Source organism: Manis javanica, chromosome 16, assembly GCF_040802235.1.
Source record: "Manis javanica isolate MJ-LG chromosome 16, MJ_LKY, whole genome shotgun sequence".
Classification (NCBI taxonomy): domain Eukaryota; kingdom Metazoa; phylum Chordata; class Mammalia; order Pholidota; family Manidae; genus Manis; species Manis javanica.
In genome coordinates, this window is record NC_133171.1 from 32,897,598 (window position 1) to 32,919,637 (window position 22,040).

The 22,040-nt window shown below is 35.7% G+C and overlaps 1 protein-coding gene across 2 annotated transcripts in view; it reads left to right on the top strand.

Annotated features, from left to right (window-relative positions):
* KHDRBS2 (KH RNA binding domain containing, signal transduction associated 2) overlaps window positions 1–22,040 on the top strand; it is a 536,095-nt gene that overhangs the window by 186,209 nt on the left and 327,846 nt on the right. For both annotated transcript variants that reach the window (XR_005056018.2, XM_036998403.2), the window contains exon 3: window positions 6,887–7,003. Coding sequence is in view for 1 of the 2 variants with exons in the window: in XM_036998403.2 (XP_036854298.2) it covers window positions 6,887–7,003 (117 nt within the window). In the remaining variant the exon portion in view is untranslated. The remainder of the gene's footprint in view (window positions 1–6,886; window positions 7,004–22,040) is intronic.

Sequence of the window (22,040 nt, forward strand, 5' to 3'; positions counted from 1 at the left end):
TGGAGGGCACTGCACATCGAATGTGCCCCAAATTTCTCTCTAAAACTTTTGTCCCTGTCTTTCACACTCTTACAAGAGAAACAATGTATTTTCAATCCTCTGGGTACAGAATATGTTGAGATTACTCATTCACTCTATGCCCCTCGTAGCCCCCCAGTTCAGTAAACTGCCAGGTCTTGTCGAGGGGCCACCCCAGCATCCCTCTCATTTTGCGTCCTCTTCTATTTTCTATTTTCCGTGGCCGCCCTTGTGCTTTATGCCCCATTATCATTTATCAGGATGATGCGCAACAACTTTGGATGGGCTTCTCCCTTTTTAATGTCTCCCCATCGCACTGCGTCTTTTCCAATCTCTCTCTTCGGAGCTCTTTTATGTCCCTGGCTTTTCCAGGCCTCGTTCATCATTCAGCAGAGAAGGTCCACCTTCCTCACTTTCCCATGTGGAAACCATTTCTTCTGTTGAATTTTCGTCATGCTTAATGTGTATTTGTGTTATGGCATTTGTCGGTGTCTTTTTTAAAATTTAACAGCCTATTCCCTTTTTTAATATTTAACACTCCCTTTTTCCACGCAGGAGTGTAAGTTTCCTGAAAGACATATTTATATCTCATTCACTTTGTATCCCCCACATATTTCACAAGTTCTAGATGCTAAACCAATGTATTTAGTCATAACTGAATTGATTCAATCCTTGATTGTATATTGATATATTTTTTGAATAAAATTTAGTGTATGATAGCAAATTGATAGTATCTTTAATGGTTAGTAAAGCATTCTTGTTTTTCTTACCTATTTTCTTGACTATCATCATTGTCTGTTTTGTTAAATTGAAAGTAGTTTTCTTAGACGGAGTGCTTTGTAAATTCCAAATGGTGATATTTAATTCTATAAACAAAACTTGATATATTTGGATTTGACTAAAATTCTATTCCCTTGCTCACTGCTGAGATGAGTACCTAAAGTTCTGTCTTTTCTTGCCAGTTTATACAGGAATATTTTTTGATCCACAATGTGGTCTCTGTGCAATCTTCCCAAAATTGCTTTCCTTTGTTTTAATAGCAATAAGCACAAGGGTAGAATACTAAAGGGTGATTTGATGTTGAATTCCTAAAACGAAGAACAGCAGCTCCTATCCTGATTAAGAAGGGGATTCATCCCCAAATCAGGGAAAAGATGGAGATGAAAATAGTGTTCAAATATTAGCAAACGTGAGGACAAGAGGAACTCGAAGGTCAGAAATTGTGGGAGTTCAAGCATATCCAGGGTGGTCCTGGGAAAGAGGAGGAATGATGTGAGGCAGCAGAGGGGCCAGCAGGTCAGAGTCCTCACAAGTGGCCCTAGTGACCAACACTGTCTTTTCATCACAAAACAGGTGAACCTTAGTGCCCCCCAAAACAGAAATTAGACTAGGTAAATTGTGTCTCCTATTTGAGAAGGAACAGAGTTGCTGGGATAGTTTATCAACGTGATCAGAGAAATACCACGTGTAAAAAAAAGGGTGATTTCACACAAGTATTGATGAAATATTGTTAATCAGAGAAATATATTATGTGGAAAGGGTAAAATGGGAAACTCTAAGTAAGACATTTTGGGTTACCTGTGCTTAGATGATGAATTTGTAAATTTTGAAATATATAAGCCCAACATTATTGAAGTTGATTTTTACCTAATTTTAAACTTGTTCTTGGGTTTACTATGTTAAATATGTCTTCAAATATTTTTCTTAAAATGTCCCTAGTTTTATGGGAAGCACTTGCTTTGCCACAAATTATATTTTGTTAATTTACAAATCCATTGAAATGCATTCCTTTTGGTTCATTTTGCTCAACACAATTTAAATATTTGCTTTTAGAAAAATAATTAAAAATATGATCATAATTGCTTAAAAAACGTTTTGCATATAAAAATTATAAAACAATTGTTCAGTGACTTAAGCATAAATGAATTCAACACACACAAATTTAATTTTCTTAAAACCTGGAGATAAAATACTTTCAGATTATTTGAATATATTTGACATACTGAAAACACAGCTGTTCACTCTACCAAGCCTAAGAATCTTAGAGCTTCCCAAATTACTAAATTATGGCTAAATAATGAAGACACTGCTGTATGTTGGAGTTATTTTCTGTGTTTAAAGGGATTTCTTTAAGGAAAAGTTTAGAAACTGATTAATTCTCTGAACTGATAATTCATCTGTCATGATTATATCAATCTACTTTGTTTGAAAGGGGACTGAATGTAGGATGAAACCAGAGGGGAAACATGTCTTATTAGGCCAACTCTTATACTGGCTGTTTTCAGAGTTTATCTTAAAATTAAGTTTCCAAAAACTAAGCACAGCATCAAAAATACATTACCAGCTTCATAATTACATCTGATGTTTTAAAATCTCAAACAGAAATGATAATCAGTTTTTTCGTGAAAAATAAAAATCCTCTTGAGGAGCAAGCAAGAAAGGCTGGAAGCATTCTCTGTGGGCGTGTGAATGCAAGTGCCCTCCTTTGCAGCGGAGACGGGCATATGAGTGCGGCTTGTAAACATTTCTTCTGCCCACCACACACACACTTGCTGTGAGATCATCCTCTAGAGGACTTAGCACAGTGCCTGCCCCATGGGGAGCCTTCGGAAAATACGAATTTTAGCAAGTAATAGTAGCATCTAATTCTAAAAAATAATTCTCTATCATAAATATGAAAATATTAACGATATAAAAATAATAAAAGAGTAATGCTTACCAAAGTCAAACTTCACTATGTGTCAGGCACTATGACAGTATACTGAAACTATAATAATCATGTAGCAAGCATAACATAACAGTCTACATTTATTGAGCACTTACTGTGCATATGTTATTGTCTTTATCATCCCCATTTTATGGATAAGAAGAGTGAAGTTTAGTGTTAGGTTAAGTTAGGTAATACAGCCAGATTTATGCAGCTAGCAACTTTATAGACCCATGCAATTTGACTTCAACACCATGCTCTGAAGAATTATGGCCTAATTATTCACTAATGTGGGAGCATTTTAGTCAACCAAATAATTGGAATAAAAAAAAAAAGTCCTTGGAAGCATTCCACAGTGTTGGCTCCAAAAACTCCAGATATTAGGGAAGAGAGAAAAACACTTAAGTCAACTTAAACTATGATAAATAAGCACTTGTTAGCAAAAGCAGGTGGTAGATGGTGCATGTTTAAATTTCAGAAGCATTGAAAGGAGGACTGCTCACCTAAAATAATGTTGTGTAGTTCATGTTAATCATAAAAGATACTTTCCATCAGCTTGTGAAATTAAATCTCTGATTATATAATATCTTCATTCTGTTGGATGCCTGTGTTCTATTTCAGAGGGTAGAGTTAGTGAAAAAATTCAGAGGGATATTTTTCTTAGCACTTTAAGACAGTTTGTTTTCAGATTGGTCATTCGTTAGAAATAAAGTTACTGTTGAAATAGAAGTGTTGGGAAATGTGTCAAATTAATCATGACAGAGAACAGAAACTTCTGAGGGTAGGGACCATGTATATATTTTGGGGACCATGTATATATTTTGTCAGTAAATTGTCCTCAGTCAGGAATGTGTGAAATGCTCTCTCTTCCCTTCAGTCATTAACCTTCCTAGTGGAGACATCACTTTGAATGCCTTGATACTTTTGTATTCTATATTTTATTACTACTTGGAAAAAGGGCAAAAAAAGTTCTGAGACAGAGTACTAAAGAAAATGTCAGTCAAATTTTATTCCACTGGAATTGTTCTATCTGATTTCTTTTAAAAGTTGTATCATATTTAATGCAGTCAAATAATATGTGTAATTTTCATATGCAGTAAAACAATATTAAAAAATGAACACTTATGAACCCCTAAGTTAAACTAAAGTCTAAAATATTGCCTATTTGTCAACTCCTGTATGTTTCCCTTTGATAATATTTGCTGATATCCATTAAGGTCATGAAGTTTCCCTTGAAATTTTGTATTTATTATTATACCCGTTATTTGAGGATTAGATTGACTATGTATGTATTCATAAGCAAAATATTTTTAAATTTTGTTTGTAGAGTTTTATAAAAACAGTGCCATTTGTCTAGAGCTTGAATTTTTCACTCAAAATATTATTTTTAGGATTTGTTAACAAGATTTCATATGATGGGTAATTCATTTTCACTGCTGCTATTGGTTGGCAATCTTGGGAGTTACCCAGGTGAAATTTGAAAGTGGCCCTTGTATATGAAGGGCAAGGAGAGACCAAAGAACTAGGCCGACTGCCCCAGATTGGTTGGTAAAAAGCAAGGGAACTGATGTCTAAGACTTGTCTTGGGCAGCTGCAATGAGTCTACCTTCATACCTGTCCTCCAGAATTTTAAGAGTTGACAAAGAGGATTTATGGCATCCAATCACCTATTCTGCTCAGATGGTCTCAACAACACATTACTTAAGGATCCTTGAATTGGCTACTACTATGGGAACAGTGGGAAGAATGGAAATTCTAAAGATGGTGAAGGGAGTAAGGAGTGTCTGATTCCCCAGGTCCAGTTTGTAGATCAACCAGCATTTTGATGACCTCCAACCTTTGCATAGATTAGAATGGCATATTTCCTAAAAGTCTAGTGAGATTCCTTTGTACAACAACCTGGGACTAGACATATCATTATGATATTACTTTTTAAAACATATTATGAGTTCTCAACCTTCTGATTTTTTTCCCCACTCTTAATTGAAGTACTATTTACATACGGTAAAATGCACAGATCTTAGGGGTGCAGCTTGCAGTTAAAAAAAATATATACCTATACTGTCAACAAAATAAAAAACAGTCTGTCACCCCAGATGTTTCCTTCATGCCATTTTCCAGCCAGTCCAACCTCAGCCTTCTAGTCTCAACAGGTAACCAGACTTATGAATTATAATGTCATGTATTATTTTTGCTTCTAGAATTTTGTATTAATGGAATTTGACATGATATACTTTTTTGTATCTGGCTTCTTCCAGCATAATGTGATATGCATCCATGCCATTGTGTCAATCAGTGACTAATTCCTATTTATATATAAACTTGGTTATCTTTTCTCCTTGAATGGGTGCTGGTTTATTTCTAGTTTAATCATAGTTGCGAATAACATCTCACAGACATTCATGTGGAAGTCATTTTGTGAATGTGTGCTTTTATTTCTCTCGGTTAAATACTTATGGATAGAATTACTGGATCATAGAAGAGCTCTATGATTAACTTCATAAATAACTGCCAATTTTCTTTCCAAAGTAGTTGTATTATTTTAAATTGCCAACAGTGATTGCTTCAGTAGTTCACATTCTCAACATTTGAGCTGTTTTTTCCCTTTAGCAATTCTGATGTGTGTTTAATTATTTACTTGATGGAGATTTTTATAGATTCTAAATTCTAGTCATTTTTCAGATGTATGTATGGGGAGTATTTTCTCTCAGTCTGTGGCTTAATGAAAAAGTCTATTCAATTTCTTAATGGTTTTTTGATCAGCAAAAGTTTTAGTGAATGCTCTTTGCTTCCCAGTTAAGTAATATTTCCCAGTTTAAGATTGCAAAGACATTCTTCTGTGCTTTCTTCCTAGAATGTTTATAATTTTAGCTTTTATGTTTATATCTATTACAGATCTCAAAATAAGGTTTACCTAACTGTGAAGTAGGACATAAAAAGTTTTCTGTGTTTATTTTGTTTTTGCTTTTTTTGAGGGGAGGGTATATGAATATCTTGTCATTCCAGGGCCATTTGTTAGACTTTTTCAAATCTGTTGTCTTTGGCACTTTTGTTGAAAACCAGTTGACCTTCTAACTGTGTTCTTTCTGAACTTTATACTGTTCCATTTATCTATTTGCCTATAGGTACAACAATCCATGCTCTAGTAGAACACTGAAGAGCTGTAAGAGTAGACATGCTTGACTTCGTCCTGGACTTGGGAAAGCATTCAGTCTTTCACTATTGAGTGTAGTCTGTTTCTTACTGTAGGACCATGGATTTAAAAAACTTGGAAAACTCTGCTTTAGAAAGCAATTACTTAATTTCATTTATCTTTATCCTTCATGTGCACAATATGAAGTATAAATACAGTTTTTGGTGCATTTTCAACCTTTTACAATTTTTAAATTAATCAGTGTATGGGTATCTGAGTCATTTGGTTTGGTAATGTTCCTTTTTCTAGCTGACAGCATATTCTAAAAACTTCTCTTAGTTTACCTGTTTTTAACCATGTTTCAGAATGAATAAATAAATTGAAAGGTCCACCCTGATATTTTTCCAGATTTAGACAAAACTGTTTTCTATATGTGTTCTATCCGTAGTGCTTAAATTCTTGTCTATGTAATCACATCTTTTATTTGCTCCAAGAACAATGCTTTAACATAGAAAACTCTTTAATATTGAAGAAAAATTGAATCTCTTTATTCCTAATCATGAAATTTGGAATAGAATATTATGGATACAGACAATGCTTAATAAACATGAATATTAGATTTCATTTTAAAAATCAATTTAAAATATTACGTTTTGCAATTTTGAAGGTACAAAGTTAAATTTGTTTTTTATTTAATAATCTGATTGGAGATAAAGAGCCTCTAGAAAGTTTGTAAACCATTGTTCTTTTCCCTATTTGTGTATTTGATTATATATTAAATGATATATTCATTATTGATTTTGACATTCCTTTGGAATGAGGCATCCTTTTTCAAATGGATCCTTGATAAGAAGTCTGAAATGGTTTCGTGTGTGTGTGTGTGTGTGTGTGTGTGTGTGTGTGTGTGTGAATGGCATAATTCTCTATTCCAGGTAAAGTTTGAAAAACCCACTCCCATCAGTTATTCTCGGTACACATTATTACTTTTCTCTCCTTTAAAACAAACATTCTATTGATTTTGTTTCTAGTTCAATTTTGTGGGGAAATTGCTCGGACCAAGAGGAAACTCCTTGAAGAGGCTACAGGAAGAAACAGGTGCTAAAATGTCCATCCTGGGCAAAGGATCCATGAGAGATAAAGCAAAGGTACCGGACTTTGAATTTGGTACTTAAACATACAGGAGGTTACCTGTAACAGCCATGGCCAAATTTTACAAGCACATCTGAAGTGTTCTCCATTATTTCCTATGATTTTCACCTTCTGGAGCCATTCTGTCCCACTTTCTGATGTCTCATCCATTTTCATAAAAATCCATTTTTGGTCTTTTTTTCCCCCCAGAACATTGATTTCTCTATTTTTATTCTCATTAGTCCTTTATGTAGGTTGCTGTCAAATCTTACTGCTTTTTCTGTGTTCTCTGTAGGATGTTTCTGTATGTCTATGTTCATTTTCTTACATTCCCTGGCTGGATTCCTTTTCTTTCTTCAACCATATCACCTACTCCCGTCATTGTATTGCTCTCATTTTATCTCTATGCTGTGTTTCACTCTGATACTCCTACCTGACACAATTTAAAATACTTATTTGCAAATCTAAGAGAATTCCATTTATGTTTGGAAATGTTTCAGTGATAATTAAACAACTCACCTGACCCCAAAAGAAAAGTAAAGAAATATTTGAATTTTGATGTCTGAGATGATTCATTTCACAACTGAACTACACAATTTTCCCATCTTGTAAAGTGATAGCAATTTTCTGTGTTTTAGAATTCAGCGTTTTGGGAAAATAACAACCATTCATTGAAGTTTATTCATGAAGGATATTTTAAAATTCATTGAGAAAGGGTGGATGTGTTTTGATAGTATCATTTGGTCAGGCCGTACTCTTTTTATTTGATAGGTTACCATGGAAAATAAAATATTCAAATACTTATTTCTGACTATGGGAATTACTTAGAAAATTATTTAGGAGTTCTGTCTTTCAACTATTAACTTGAAATCTTAAATGAAGAAATTTATAGTGAGAAATGTTACTGAACAGGTGAATATATCATAGGTAACATTTTATCTTGATTGTAGTAAGGCTATGTATGGTGTTTGAGCAAAACACTTCCTATGCGTACTTTTTGGGAATAGATCAATAGTCAATTCTGTGAATTGCAGAAGGGGTGCTTCTTATTACTCTTCTATTTTGAGTAACTTCAGGTTACTATCTACTGTGTGTTCTCTTTCCAATCCTCCTGGCTCTTGTTTCTCTGAGCACATTAGAGGAAATAAAAGGTTTTAAGAGTTATAACACCACTATCTAGTCAAGAGATTAGCTTTTGCCCTCTACCACAAACCCACTGAGATTTTCTATATGTATTAGGGGAGACTGACACATGTAATCTATGTCTATATTTTCATATGTTTTTAAAATATTTGTTTTGTTATGTTCTCCAGAAATCTCATCGTCTTACATTATTAACTTCATATTGTGTACTTTTATACTCTTAATACATTTTTTAAATATTTAACTCAGGCATCATCTTCCAGCAGTATTTTCCCGAACTTCTGTGATTAAAAATTCAGTCTTACCACTTAACGTATTAACATATTTCATTGAAATTTTCTGTTCCTCTCATTAACCTATACACTTCCACAGGCCAGAGGAATGTCCTAGTCAGCTTTGCACACCCAGTACCTCTGTGTAGTTTATCCATATGTTTCAAAGCAAATGGGTGTGTATTTTTCATTCCCATGTATTTTGACTTTTTTTTCCTGTTCATAAAGTTTTAAATTGGATTTGCTTTTCCCTGTGAGCATGGTAGGTGCCAGCCTAAGTATTTGAAAATCTAGTAGGAAACAAATTTGCTTCTATTAAGTTTCCATTAGGTTTAATTTATTGATAGAACCTGTAACTTAAAATCCTATTCCTCACTGATTACTTTTGGGGTGATCTATCATTTTTGTCTGTGCTTTGAGTTCTTTCATTGTTCCTTTATAAAATGAAAGAAATGGAAACATTTAATAACAGTGATAATGTATTGCACTCTAAAATATATTTTATAGAATTTAGAAAAGATTTTAATGGCCAACAGTGCTAGACTCATAGCGGAAATAAAACCACAGACATGGGAATAAAAAATTTTACCTTAGTAAACACTTGTTTAAAATAGACATAAATCCTGGTAAATTATTGATTATTATGCTGTTATTTTGCCTCTCCTCAGTATGACCTGAACAGGAAGATTTTATGTGATTTTAATCTTTTTGCTAGTAAGTAAAACTCATCTGATTCTTCAATGGAAGTATGTAGTGTGTATGTACTTATACAGCCACACAAGCATATATTCATGGATAAATGCAGAGGTATTTGTTAGACATACTATGTGTAGTGCACAGTTCTTGTTCACAGGAATAAATGTGACAAATTTTTTTCCCTCCTGGAATTTACATTCCAGTGGGAGAGACAGAATAAATAAGGGAATAAATACATTTAATACCATCAGGTATTGATAATTGTGATGGATTAAAATAAAACAGAGGACAGGGAAAGGGGTTAATGGTGGTGGAAGCAATAATTGGGTGTGATAATCTAGTAGAACACTGGATAATGAGAAAGAACCAACCAGAGAAAAATCAGAAATAGGAGCGAATACCAAGAATAATGACCCGGAGGGAGAATCCATATCTTTATCTAAAACTGTAATTCTCATGACAACTGTAGCCATATCTGTTTCTGTCTGTATTTATTCCCATACAGCCACTATCTGATTTCTTTGCTCACCTTTATAGCAAAGCTTGCTGAAAATGGTATTTGCAGTCAGTCGCTCTCATCCTTTCGTTATTATTCTCTCCCTCAGCTCCTGTGACTGGGGCTCTTCCTCCAGACCTTGAAGCCCAGGACTTAGTCTTCAGACTTTTCTTTCTTGCATGACCTCATATCATCTACATGCTTCAGAACCCAAAATGTGTATGTCCATCCCCAGTCTCTCCCTAATGTTCTGGATTTATATTTAACTACCTCGTCAACATGTCCTTGTGGAAATCTAATAGTCACTGAAATGGATTATGTCTAAACACATGCATATAAATATATGTATGCCTTTGTTCTCTGTGTGTATATATGTGTATATGTGCATATATGAGTTATATGTGTATTATATATATATAAAATATATTTACATATGTATTTACCTATATAAATACCTACATGTTATTTATATAGTTACCTATATTTAGCAAGTACATGTAAATACATATGCAGACTGTCAGGGGGATAAACCAAAGGACTGAAAGAGTAACAGAGAAAGATTGGCAGATTGAGAGACATACTTTTGCCAACTTTAAGGGCCTCGGTGAATGCATTATGGCCATGACACCTTAAGATTTGGGATACATCTTCTTTTTGTCCTGTGTTTGTTAAACAGGAAATGCAAAGAGCCCATACTCAACTGCATTGTGCTTGGGAACTCAAGCCTACAGAGGTTAGATGTGTTTATTTCAAGTTTCTATCAGCAGACATTGAGGAGATCGACACACAGCCGCAAGTCTGTTTTTCACATTCTGTGCAATAAAAAACTAAATAAAAATACTGAAGCATTGCAAGGCGCTCTTTGGACACCTGCAGGCAAAGTATGGTTCAGCAGCCTCTTGTGCAGTCCTAGAGTCAGGCTCCTGCCTCTTCAGACAAACTCGTTTAATAGCCTCACTTGCAATGACTGGCTTGCCTCACCTTTCTAGGACATAATGCACATTGTCGTCCTGTGCTGAGTACACCATTACGGTGCTACACACAACGCATGTCTTAAACTGGATAATATTTGGATCATTGTGTAAGTCAGGACAAAATAACTGTGCAAAAATATCTCCTATACATTTTCTATGTGCTCAACTGGAGATTAAATATTATGCTGTGTAGGGAATAAATATTAGACATCACTGAAGCCCTCACAAAATTTTTAATTAAACATCCTGATGCGTTTAACACTTTCTTTAAAAAAGTATCAATCATTCAGTTAGTCGTTGGAGAGGATGACATACTCTGTTATTTTTATAAGTGTAAGAATTCTTAATCTTTAGACAAATATGAAGTTTTAGACTTGTTTTTAGATATTATAACATTAACTGCATGATACAGAAAACAGTTCTAGTGGTTAGGGTAGTGAGAGGAGTCTAACAAAGTTAATGTTTTTATTTGGGTTAGTTTGTTTTTGATGGATTTGGGAGAAACATTCCTTTCTATTTAGTTGTACTAAACCAATAGCTCTATAAGCAAAGAAAGAAAATCAAACCCAAATGGCAGTAAAATACAGTAACATCCTAGACAATAACTGTAGACAAGTCCTACCTCATTATTTCATTCCCATATTGGTCAGATCACAGAATACATGGACTCATATTCTGCCAGAAACACTCCAGGAATGATTGAACAGAAGCTAACTTTAAAGTTGTGATGATAAAAGGTATTCCTAGAGACATCCAGGAAGTAAAATATGTTTGCAGTGTTTCAAAATACCTCAGAAAACTAACTGGCAGTTCAGAGATTTCTTTACAGTCTAAGTCCTTCATATGCCATATGGCCAGCTGGTTCTAAATAACCGTGCAGCTGCCAGCTTCCCTAGCAGTTGCTTCTGAGCAATCTTCAGGGGTAACTTACTGTAGCTTGGACGGAGTGTAGCTATTTTTAGTGAGGCTGATATCGGAGATTGTTGAGGGAGAACAGAGGAAGCAATGGTTTTACTCGCTTATCTTTGTAGAGAAGAACAAATGTATTAGCCCCAAGGAAAAAAGGTTCAAGAGGTTAGAGAAAAATCACACCCAGATAAGAGTGAGGGAACAGCAGGAAAGCATGAAGGCATATCTCTTGCATAATTACCCGTTGTTCTCCAGTGGAATTCAAAATTGGCCGTGTAGCAAATAAATTGTGTTGCAGTGAAAGTTGAAGAGACCAGTGTATCATGATATTCATGAGAAATCAGTTTCACATGAGCAACTTCAACCCTTTTCTGGATAAATAGTTTGTCAGCCGCTATAGTGTGCTTTGACATCAGAATTTTAAAAAAAAAGCCATAAATCAATCCAGACTCTTCATAAGCATTTCCATTAATAAGCTTGGTTGAAATTATGGAATGCTGTGGTCTTAAAACAAGCTGGTAATTATATGTTAAAGGTAAAGTGCTGCTTGTGGAGTTTTATTTCACAGTGTTATCATTCCCAAGGCAAGCCTTTGCCTAGTTGATGGGCTAATACCATGTGTAGCTTCTCTCTTATAATATATCTTCAGTATTTGGGGATGGCTGCTTTCATAAAGCCTTTCTGATTTTATGGCATGATTGATTTTCATCAACAATAAAATCAACTAAAAACCTTCAAAGTGATACTGCTTCTTGGTAGGCAGTGTGGGTATGAACCATCCTCTCATTCGGCTCCTGAGCGATGCGTCACATCAAACAGCACGCTTAGTCTCTCAAATCCTGAAGGGCAAGGCCGTGCTTGCTGCTTGTCTGTCAGGCTGGGGTTGCTTACATAGACTCCTGTTTCAACTTTTTAACATCCCCAACAACAAAGCAATTTGTAATCCCACAGAATCAAGAGCCCAGATGCTCTGATTATAAGTTTAGTTATGCCCCTTATACATTGCAAAGTAGATAGATAGCAATAGTTTTTTCTCAACTTCTTTTCTGCAGAAAAGAATACCTATCCTGTCTTGATGTCCAGAGACAGAGGAATGAGCATATACTTGGCTTAATTGTCACTTGGGTTTGTGAAGGACAAGGAGTGTGTCATAAATTACAGAGAGTTGGGATTTTATTTTAGATCTGTTCATGGCATTCTTTTGTTTTTCTGACCTGAATTTTGAGAACGTAGAGGAGCAGCACAAAAGATACCCCCCTGAAAAGAGCAGCTCGTGGGGCAAGGGGCATTGCTTCACAAATATGTATTTTGTGAGGACACAATGAAACCTGTGTTTAATGGTGAACCCCTGTAAGGTGATTTCGACCTGTGATACATTTGGACTCCAAGCGGTCAAACAATTACAATAGTCTTGAGTTGAAGAGTATCATCAATGTATCATGATATTCATGAGAAATCAGTTTCACATGAGCATCTTCAACCCTTTTCTGGATAAATAGTTTGTCAGCCGCTATAGTGTGCTTTGACATCAGAATGAAAAAAAAAAGCCACAAATCAATCCGGACTCTTCATCAGCTTCAGTGACAGAGCGCGGGCTGGCAACGTTTTATGTATTGTAAATCAAAGTTATATATTACTTTAAATCATTCATTTCCTCTAGTCTGATTTTACTCAGAGCTAAACACATTTAATTTTTGGAATTAAGACCTGCTGCAGGAAAGCTTGCAAGAACCTCGTGTCTTAGCCATAAATCAAGGAGTATAGAGAGCAATTTTTTTTTCATGTTACTGGTATAGTCACTTTTCTCCATGGTCTGTCACGTGTTATTTGGACTATACCCTTGTTTCCCATGAGGAGTGACATGAGGGAATCAGAATCAAGACCTCTCATACCATGTTGCAGGAGATTTTTATTTATTAAGCTGTTAAAAAATAGAATGATGAACACATAGAAAGGGACCGGGTATGTCTTGGGTACTTTAAATTCCGCGTCTGTGGCAGTTGACATTTCTTTCCGAGTGAGATGCGTGGGGCCTACTCCTCCTCCCCTGGAATCTGGGTAGTTCTAGTGACTTGCCTGTGGCGAAGGGCGGAGCAGGCGGCCCCCGTCGTTTCTGAGAGGAGCTTAGAAGATGAAAGGCGCCTTCTGCCTCTCCGTAAGAACACTCTCTTGGAGTTCTCTGCTGCTCTGAAAGGATTCTGACACCCCTAAGGCTGTCCCTAGTGAAGAAGCCGAAGTGATAGGGAGAGGCCATGTGCAGGTACCAGTGGGAAGTCCCGTTCAACCCAGGCTTCGAGTCATCCAGTCCAGCAACTGCACATGCAAGTGAAGAACCCTCCAGACATCATCCGTCTCTAGCCGTTTGAATGAGCACAGGTCTCATGAATCCCCTTCTCTGTGGCCCCAGACCTTGGGAACGGGACAGGCTATCCCCATTGTACTCCAGCTAAATCACGCCTCACAGACTCCATGCACGTGATAATGATAATAACATGGTTGTTTCTTTCGGCAGCTAAATTTGTCATGGTTAGTCTGGAACCTATTCCTACTACTTTGTTTATAACATTAAAAGATGCTAATCATTGTCAGCAATTTTCCAAATCACACATTTATTGTCTTGCATTTGTACTGCCCTGTCATGCCAATTACTACAGACTTTGATAATTTCTGGGGTTTTGTGTGGGTTTGTGTGTTTGGTATTTCGATTCTGGGGTTTTTTGTTTTCTTTTGTTTACTTGCAACTTGCTTTGAAACACATGTCGAAGTTTTATTTCAAAGTTATCAGTAAGGAAAAAAAACAAAGTTACCAGTAAGGGAAAAATAAAAGTCTTCCAAAAAAGTCAATCCAAAGATTTCTTCTTGGTAGAGGCATTTTTATGAGAGACCAGACACCAAACATAGAACATTCTACTTAAAAAGTATTAGACTACTCATAAATCTGGTTAAGGTCTTTGTGCCTTTGAATGTCTATCTTAATGTCACAAGATTCTAGGTTAATTGGGTAGGTAATTCTAATTTCTCTGTAAGGCTTCTTAATTTTATTACAACCTGACAAAGCAAGTGCTCTGGCATTTTATTAGAGATCCTAAATGGACCCAGAAGGGGAAGGAAATTGCACCGTCCAGAAACTACTGCCCCAGATCAAGATTGGCATGGTTTTCTTTCTTAGTTCCTCTTTGGCCAAACTGGATCACTGAAGGTTTGTCTTAGCCAAGAAGAGGATCATATGACATTTTGGTGCTGATAACATTAACTGAATGTGTTCCTTTATTAGTCATTTCTTACATTTCTTATAAATGGTGAAATTTAAACATGAGATAAGTTATATAATACATACACCGTCAAGATTACCTCCAGTAGATGTACCCATTGACATTATTTCTTTCTTTACCAGTTTCCTATATTAGGGTAGAATTATCAGCAGAACTTAAGGTGATTGATTTTAGTGATATACAAATATGTTAGTATATTTTATATTACTCAGTGCTACACATATATTGTATATTTAGTTGTCTATCTCACTATTTTAAATATTAATGTTTGCCTCATTTTTTTAAATTGAATTCTATCTTTGCCTTGGCTCCACATTCCAAATGGATATAGACACATATGAATAACCAAAGTAAAGTAATAGATCCATAGGAATAGACCAAATAAATATATTGGGTCTATATAATGATATGTGGGCAATCAAATGATTACATCAAATGATACAGGGGTCCAGTAGACCTATTTAAATATATCACAGCTTTAACAGGAAAATTGGATATTAGAAAAAAAATTCCTGAATAGCTTAATTTTGCTCACTGTAAGAAATAAGACATTTGTAATTTGTGGGTAATTTTAATGTCAAATCAAGTAGGAGTAGTTATTTAGAAGTCAAATACTAATGATATTTACTCTCCTATAAAAAACTTTGATGAAAGGGTGGTTGTGTTTTTTAGAAAGGTGCTGTTAGATGTTTGTTTTAAATCATTGAAACTTGACCCCAATATAAGCCAGTTCTTTGAAGAAAAAGTCAGACATCTTGTTCTAGCACAGCTTGGGGAGTGGAGATACAGTTAAGAGGCTAATGGACCCAGAGTGGGAACGCTGGAGAGAAAAATCCTGCACTTAACTCAAGTGTACTATCAGCACCAATTTAGATTCTGAATCTTATTAGCTGCAGAGATGTTTATTTGACTTAGTATTCCGTTTTCTCCTTACTAGTTTTTTAACTTTGCAAGTCATTCATTCCAAAGTTACATAGCAATCTAGTTTTATCAGCCACAAATAACCTGAATCATTCCTTAGCTGACTAGAGTTGTCATAAACACTTGAAAATTAAGCTCTTGACAACCATTGATACAAAGTAGAAAGCTGTTTCCTGGCTCTAGTTAATGATGCTCAACTGAGCCCAGATAAAGACAGAGAAGTCAACTGCTCTTTGGTGTAACAGGTAACATGGCTGAGTTCACTTTTGCTTTCTGTGTGTATTGGTTCACCAAGAGTAAAATAAAAAATTTTTTAAAAAAGGTAGAAAATGAAATGCCCAGGATAAAAATGAAATTTTACATATTTTGTTATGAACATAATCAGTTGCACCACTTGACTTTTTGTAGCCAGTACAAAGTTTTATACACTTCTAGGGACACCATTCACAAGGCATTCTCTGTGAACTGTGCCCCCCGTTGTCCAATACTGCCTGTCACCAGCACCTGAGCTAGTTCCGGGAGTAAGCACCAAAAGTCAGAACAGGAAACACCTCCATGTCCTTTGTCCTCAATATCTAAATATCATAATCACCTAGACTCCTTATAAATATATTTATTTATAAAATGTTATCTGCAAAGATATTATATATTTTTGTGCAAACTTGAGCATTTGTTTTAATTTTGATATTGCTAACATTTAACTTCTCTCTCTTTTTTTTTTTTTTTGCTTTTTGAAGTGAGGTTTTTGAGATGGGCTGTGAACTGGTACCCAGTATTCTTTCATGTGGTTTACCCCAGATAAAGCCCTAGCCTATATGTGTGTGATTGCTAACATCTGCAATCCTGGCAACACTGTGGTGTTAAAAAAACAAGCTAACAAGATGTGGTCCTTGATTTATAGAATTTGAAATGTCTCCAAAAGCTTTTGTGTTCATATTTCTGCATTTATCATGCCCTGTATTGCTCCTGCCTCTTTGTTAATAGAAGGCTTCTTGTTTTTTCTTCATTTTGCATGTTTTGAATTTTTTTTTATATTTCTATCATTTGGCACTTTTACAGAATCTTTTTTCCAGCTCTTCTTAATTTTCTTCCTCTTCCCTATCTACGTTAAAAAAAACGTAAAGCTAAAATAAATTGAAATCAGAATAGTAGTTTCTGTGCTTGAATCCTGAATGACTCTTATTTCGATCTTGAATATTACTAGAATGTGAGAGATGTTTATTTCCTCAGTAGCATCACTGGTATCATATTTACTTAAATCAAACTCGTCTAAGTCATTAGTCACCCCTACCAACCCAGGAGCATAAGCAATAAAGAATAAGATAGTAAGCCATCAGCTGAATAAAAATATCCTACCATGTGCTGAGTTAGTATTTTCAGGTTTCCAATTCCATATACTTTAGACTAAAAAGTTTTATACACACTTTAGTTATGATAATAATCTAAATCAAAGCATGTGGAAAGTTTTGTTATGATTATCATTTGTCTAACTGTTTTGTTGACAATGCTTTAGCTTTAACATAATAATCTGGGACATAATATTTAGACTAGAGAACCCTTAATATTATGTGGGTGATTGTGGGATGGTGTTCACTTCCTTTGAACTGATGGAAAGAATAAACTACGTGCTTTCATACCATACATATACATATGCAGGGAGCACATTGTCTTCTACAATTTTAAAGTTGACAGAGAAAGTAAAAATATTAGTTTATTTCATTCATTCATTTTTTTTAATGCCTGGTATATAATATAGATTTTTTTTTCACTTTTTTTTTTGAGAGGGCATCTCTCATATTTATTGATCAAATGGTTATTAACAAAAATAAAATTCTGTATAGGGGACTCAAAGCACAATGTACAATCATTAATCACCCCAAGCCTAATTCTCATCAGTCTCCAATCTTCTGAAGCATAATGAACAAGTTCTTACATGGTGAACAAGTTCTCACATAGTGAATAAGTTCTTACATGGTGAACAGTACAAGGGCAGTCATCACAGAAACTTTCAGTTTTGATCACATATTATGAACTATAAACAATCAGGTCAAATATGAATATTCATTTGATTTTTATACTTGATTTATATGTGAATTCCACATTTCTCCCTTATTATTCTTATTTTTAATAAAATGCAGATGTGGTAGGTAGATGCAAGGTAAAAGTAGAAAACATAGTTTAGTGTTGTAAGAGAGCAAATGTAGATGATCAGGTGTGTGCCTGTAGACTATGTGTTAATTCAAGCTAGACAAGGGCAATAAAACAACCACGGATGCAGAAGATTTCTCTCAAAACAGGGGGGGTGAGGTTCTAAGCCTCACCTCTGTTGATCCCCAATTTCTCACCTGATGGCCCCCCTGCGACTGTGCCTGTCTTAGGTTGTTCCTCCCTTGAGGAATCTTACCCGTCTCTAGCTAACCAGTCATCTTCCGGGGCCATACAGGGAAATGTAAAGCTGGTAAGTGAGAGAGAGGCAATATTGTTTGAAAAGGTTAGCTTTTTACTTCTTTTCAGATTTATGCCCTGTGGCTTTTATGCCCAGTATTTGTCTTGATTTATCTTTACCACTTGGAAGAATTATGATACTCGGTAAATTCGATATGAGGCACAAATTCTTTTAAGGGTTGTAATTAGGAAGGAAGAAGAAAAGCTATAGGAGTAGCAAACTGAAGGTAACATGGGAAGATTGATTATTTCTATGACTTATCTTCTTGTAGAGTACCTTAAGCATGTATAGGTTTTAAACTACTAATTAAATTGCATACACACATTAATATAATAGGAATACAGTTACATAACCAAGGCAGACCTATAATTACCAGCCATCTCCAGTGAAACCAAGAAAACGAGTTAGGCACCTTAGGCATTTGTGAAAACTTATCTATGATATGGTGGATATTGTCCAACTGAACTTGAACAGTCTGAGAGAAATCAGACAAATTAAAACAACCCATTCCTGGGGACTGTTCACATCCCATATGTTCTTTTAACAGTAGATAGTCTGTAGTCATAAGATTTTGGAGCACTACAACTTGCACTTCTCCTAATTCTTGATTGAGTTCCCACAGATTAGATCCAGTCAAGTTTGTTGTTTTACTGTATGCACAGGGCAGCTTCGATATCTCCTTCTTCATTCCAATGGCAAGTCCAGGAACCGGTGGGATGAATGCAGCTACAACTGCAGCATCGCCTGGATATTTGTTGAGGTTTTTTGATGATCATCTTCTGGCATGAATCTTCCAGAGAGTGGTGATGTTGGAAGTTCTTCTTCATATTGTATCTTAGTTTATTTTCTGGGTAGCCAAATTAGGCTTTGATCCTCTGTATGAACACAAACAGACCCTTTGCCCACACTTTGATATGCCCTTTATACCATTGTGTAGAACTCATTGGAGGTCACCACACAGGAACTGCTTTTTTTTTTTTTTTAAGAGAAAGGAATATTATCAGAAAAATGTACCTCCATAGCTGATCATCTGACACCCTTTAAGTGATCAAAATTAAGGATATTTAAAGCATGCATTAATCATTGATTTACAGTTAGTTTTATCCTACCAGGGAGTGATACCCCTTTTCTTTCTTTTTTTTCTTTTTGTTATCATTAATCTACACTTACATGAAGAATATTATGTTTACTAGGCTCTCCCCTATACAAGGTCCCCCTATAATCCACTTTACAGTCACTGTCCATCAGCATAGCAAAATCTTGTAGAATCACTAGTTGTCTTCTCTGTGTTGTGCAGCCCTCCCCTTTCTCCCACCCCCCCATTATGCATGCTGATCTTAATACCCCCCTTCTTCTTCCCCCCCACCTTATCCCTCTCTACCCACCCATCCTCCCCAGTCCCTTTCCCTTTGGTACCTGTTAGTCCATTCTTGGGTTCAGTGATTCCACTGCTGCTTTGTTTCTTCAGTTTTTCCATTGTTCTTATACTCCACAGATGAGTGAAATCATTTGGTATTTCTCTTTCTCCGCTTGGCTTATTTCACTGAGCATAATACCCTCTAGCTCCATCCATGTTGCTGCAAATGGTAGATTTGACCTCTTCTTATGGCTGAGTAGTATTCCATTGTGTATATGTACCACATCTTCTTTATCCATTCATCTACCAATGGACATTTAGGTTGCTTCCAATTCTTGGCTATTGTAAATAGTGCTGAAATAAACATAGGGGTGCATCTGTCTTTCTCAAACTTGACTGCTGCATTCTTAGGGTAAATTCCTAGGAGTGGAATTCCTGGGTCAAATGGTAAGTCTGTTTTGAGCATTTTGATGAACCTCCATACTGCTTTCCACAATGGTTGAACTAATTTACATTCCCACCAGCAGTGTAGGAGGGTTCACCTTTCTCCACAGCCTCACCAACATTTGTTGTTGTTTGTCTTTTGGATGGCAGCCATCCTTACTGGTGTGAGGTGATATCTCATTGTAGTTTTAATTTGCATTTCTCTGATAATTAGCAATGTGGAGCATCTTTTCACGTGTCTGTTGGCCATCTTTATTTCTTTTTTGGAAACTGTTCAGTTCCTCTGCCCATTTTTTAATTGGATTATTTGTTTTTTGTTTGTTGAGGCATGTGAGCTCTTTATATATTTTGGACGTCAAGCCGTTATCGGATCTGTCACTTACAAGTATATTCTCCCATACTGTAGGGTTCCTTTTTGTTCTATTGATGGTGTCTTTTGCTGTACAGAAGCTCTTCAGCTTAATATAGTCCCACTTGTTCATTTTTGCTGTTATTTTCCTTGCCCAGGGAGATATGTTCAAGAAAAGGTCACTCATGTTTATGTCTAAAAGGTTTTTGCCTAAGTTTTTTTCTAAGAGTTTTATGGTTTCATGACTTACATTCAGGTCTTTGATCCATTTTGAATTTACTTTTGTGTATGGGGTTAGACAGTGATCCAGTTTCATTCTCTTACATGTAGCTGTCCAGTTTTGCCAGCACCATCTGTTGAAGAGACTGTCATTTCCCCATTGTATGTCCATGGCTCCTTTATCGAATATTAATTGACCATATATGTTTGGGTTCATGTCTGGAGTCCCTAATCTGTTCCACTGGTCTGTGGCTCTGTTCTTGTGCCAGTATCAAATTGTCTTGATTACTATGGCCTTGTAGTAGAGCTTGAAGTTGGGGAGTGAGATCCCCCCTACTTTATTCTTCTTTCTCAGGATTGCTTTGGCTATTCGGGGTCTTTGGTGTTTCCATATGAATTTTTGAATTATTTCTTCCAGTTCATTTAAGAATGTTGCTGGTAATTTGATAGGGATTGCATCAAATCTGTATATTGCTTTGGACAGGATGGCCATTTTGACGATATTAATTCTTCCTAGCCATGAGCATGGGATGAGTTTCCATTTGTTAGTGTCCCCTTTAATTTCTCTTAAGCGTGACTTGTAGTTTTCAGGGTATACGTCTTTCACTTCTTCAGTTAGGATTATTCCTAGGTATTTTATTCTTTTTGATGCAATTGTGAATGGAATTGTTTTCCTTATTTCTCTTTCTATTGGTTCATTGTTAGTGTTTTGGAAAGCCACAGATTTCTGTGTGTTAATTTTGTATCCTGCAACTTTGCTGTATTCCAGTATCAGTTCTAGTAGTTTTGGAGTGGTGTCTTTAGGGTTTTTTATGTACAATATCATGTCATCTGCAAAGAGTGAGTTTAACTTCTTCTTTACCAATCTGGATTCCTTGTATTTCATTGTTTTGTCTGATTGTCATTGCTAGGACCTCCAGTACTATGTTAAATAATAGTGGGGAGAGTGGGCATCCCTGTCTAGTTCCTGATCTCAGAGGAAAAGCTTTCAGCTTTCAGTATAATGTTGGCTGTGGTTTTATCATATATGGCCTTTATTATGTTGAGGTACTTGCCCTCTATTCCCATTTTGCTGTGAGTTTTTACCATGAATGGATGTTGAATTTTGTTCAGTGCTTTTTCAGCATCTATGGAGATGATCATTTCGTTTTTGTCTTTCTTTTTGTTGATGTGGTGGATGATGTTGATGGATTTTCGAATGTTGTACCCTCCTTGCATACCTGGGATGAATTCCACTTGGTCATGCTGTATGATCCTTTTGATATACTGTTGAGTTCTGTTTGCTAATATTTTATTGAGTATTTTTGCATCTACATTTATCAGGGATATTGGTCTGTAATTTCCTTTTTTGGTGGGGTCTTTGCCTGGTTTTAGTATTAGGGTGATGTTGGCTTCATAGAAAGAGTTTGGGAGTATTCCCTCCTCTTCTATTTTTTGGAAAACTTTAAGGAGAATGGGTATTATGTCTTCTCAGTGTGTCTGATAAAATTCCTAGGTAAATCCATCCGGCCCAGGGGTTTTGTTCTTGTGTAGATTTTTTATTACCATTTCAATTT